Source organism: Saccostrea cucullata, unplaced genomic scaffold, assembly GCF_032062105.1.
Source record: "Saccostrea cucullata isolate Sc308-1 unplaced genomic scaffold, CSIRO_AGI_Scuc_v1 ctg12005, whole genome shotgun sequence".
NCBI lineage: Eukaryota > Metazoa > Mollusca > Bivalvia > Ostreida > Ostreidae > Saccostrea > Saccostrea cuccullata.
In genome coordinates this window covers 14,255-17,009 of record NW_026922346.1, presented here as the reverse complement: position 1 = coordinate 17,009, position 2,755 = coordinate 14,255, and the positions used below count along the sequence as shown (strand labels likewise).

General features: G+C 31.0%; 1 protein-coding gene across 1 annotated transcript; it reads left to right on the top strand.

The window, feature by feature from the left end:
* Window positions 1-545: 545 nt before the first annotated feature.
* Window positions 546-2,554, top strand: LOC134261657 (ryncolin-2-like). Its single transcript, XM_062744081.1, has 5 exons — window positions 546-630; window positions 1,001-1,140; window positions 1,241-1,337; window positions 1,742-1,906; window positions 2,304-2,554. Exons 1-5 carry the CDS (start codon window positions 546-548, stop codon window positions 2,552-2,554), a joined length of 738 nt encoding a protein of 245 aa, XP_062600065.1.
* The last annotated feature ends 201 nt before the right edge of the window (window positions 2,555-2,755 follow it).

Sequence of the window (2,755 nt, the reverse complement as noted above, 5' to 3'; positions counted from 1 at the left end):
CGCCAACATCCTTTTAAGGTTCGTTTGTAAAAATATACAGGACGTTGAGAACATTTTATCTAGATTTCTTTCCATTTTGTGCATTTTAAAATTTGCAAGTATCGAAATGTGGAGTGATGTTTTCTTTTATATGATATTGGTGATCATTTTTCTATTGATAAATCGTGAGTTCAGCATTTAATTCGCATCGCAAGTATCGAAAATCAGCTCCGGTTGGAGATGGCTAAATTTCCAGTTTTCGTAATAGCACCGGTTCTGACGTTTTCCTGACACGTAAAATTGTGAAAGAAGCCTGGAAAAACTTAAAAAAGAAACGAAAGTAGAAAATGTTTGCTTTGCTTTCATACCGGTCTTCTCGTGCCCAGAATGACAATAATTCAGAATAAAGGAAAACAAGAACGCGTAGGCGGAGTTTATTTAAAGAGTCAAGGAATCGCTTTTTCCCTGCACGAAATAGATATAATATTTCACAATAACGAAGATATTGCATTGGTTTCTTACGATATATATATTTGGATTAGTTGTGTCACAAACTATACAACATAATGGAATCCATCATTCAAATTGGTTTATTTGTTGTCCTTCTCTTGGTTTATTCCAATGGAGACAAGATCCATCCATCCTTATCAGGTATACACTGTTTTTTTGTTACATGTTACTTAGATAATTAAAAAAACATTAAGATCATTCTTTTAAACGCTTATTTTCCCTTAGTTAAATGATTAAAAAAATAACTAATTACATTTTTTAATAAATATTGCAGCAAAACTTCATCAAAATCTGAAGACTTCCCGCTGGTCTTGGAAAAAAATAGGATCGAATATCAATATTAAACACCCTGTCTCACTAAAAGTGATTGTTGTTTCTACATTCAATGTATCTAAATTACCCAAGGATACATTACCCAATAGTAAGATTATGTTTGATATACGTTACTTATATATACCATAGTTTTATTGAGAATACATTGCATATACCTGTACATTTTTATAACCTTTAGTCAAGTACAAAAACTGTGCAACCATACTAAAGAAAAATCCGGGTCGGAAAGGACAGGATGGTGTATACACAATTTATCCGGATGGAAAACAAGAGAAGAAAGTTTACTGTGACATGACTACAGAGGGAGGGGGTTGGACGGTGAGGGTTAAATCTTAATTGATTCTTCTTTAGAAGCATTGTATTTCATCATACGGTATAATCTTGTTGGCTACGTCTGCAACCGTTTCTTTTTATGAAGGTGATTCAGAAAAGATTGGACGGAAGTACAATTTTTTATCGGACCTGGAATGAATATAAAGCTGGTTTCGGGGATCCTAGTAAAAACTATTGGATAGGTGTGTAGTCAGTCTAATGCTGTATCACGTTAAAAAAAAATAAATGCCTTAATTTTTTTGGATTTATTTGTCATATTTGATTCGAAATAAAATACCACGATCAAAGAGGTACAAGAAATTAAAAAAAATCTGCTAATTAATTCTTGATTCAAGTTTTCAGAAAAAAGTACAGGTATTTCTACTGTACAAAAGCGCCAAATAAACTTATTCTGCAACATTCTAAATTTTGTATTTACTCCCACCCATTAAATTCAAATTTTAAAACATGACACCAATGTAAAATATTTAGCCCCACTTTAAAATTTATTTGTGCAACAGTAAATTTCAGCATTACTGAAAATATTCAATAAAATCTTTGTTAGCTTTTGAGAATAATATAAATTTTATGACAATATTTATTTCAGGAAACGATAACATGCACCTGCTTACAAAAGAGGGAGATCAGGAACTTCGGGCTGATTTTGAGAAATTCAACGGTCAGAAATTTTACTCAAATTATTCAACATTTGCAGTAGGTGACGAACAAAACAAGTATGAACTGAGAGTGTCAGGCTACAGTGGTACAGCAGGTGATTTTACATTTAAATTTTATAATTCTAAAACAATTATCTTAAGCATGGTTTTAAATTGAAACAGAATGGAACACTCAATTTCTTCTCATAATAATTGAAAAGTTGAGTGTTTTTCGACAGGACTGGCAAAACATATGTCTAATGATTAATATTCTGCAATTAATGATAAGAAAAATTTAGATAATCACTTGTTAAAAAAAATGAATTACAACATACATGTATAATGATCATAAATAGTGTCCTTCACTAGAGTCCTCTGTTGATTTTTTAATAAGAGATTCTTAGAATTATTTTTAATAATTCTGGTTTTAATTATTACTTACTCTATATACTAGTATTAATTCTTTTCCCAACTTCGATGGTAATTGTAACATTTTCTTTTTTTAATGTCTAGGCGACAGCCTTTCTTACCATAATAAAATGAAGTTTACAACAAAAGATCAGGATAACGATATCAGGAGGAGATCGAATTGTGCAATAGATTACAAAGGAGCATGGTGGTACAGAGATGGTTATTACTCCAATCTGAATGGGATGTATGCTAGTTCTGCCGTGAAAGACGTCAAATATACAAACTGGTTCACGTTGAAAAGTAATCACGAAGCACTGAAAGTTTCAATATTGATGATAAGACCTTCGAAATAATAATAAAAAAAAATGTTGTTACTGCAAGCAAATAAAAGGGAAATACTTGATTTATTTTTTAAAGCCTCATTCTTTTTTCTACACAATCAACTCAATTGTGTTCCTTTTGTAATTATATTTTTATCGATTTCACGTGTTAAATACTCTAGTATTGTATATCATATAAATTTAGCAGGGGCCTGTTTAACAAAAAATTCGTGG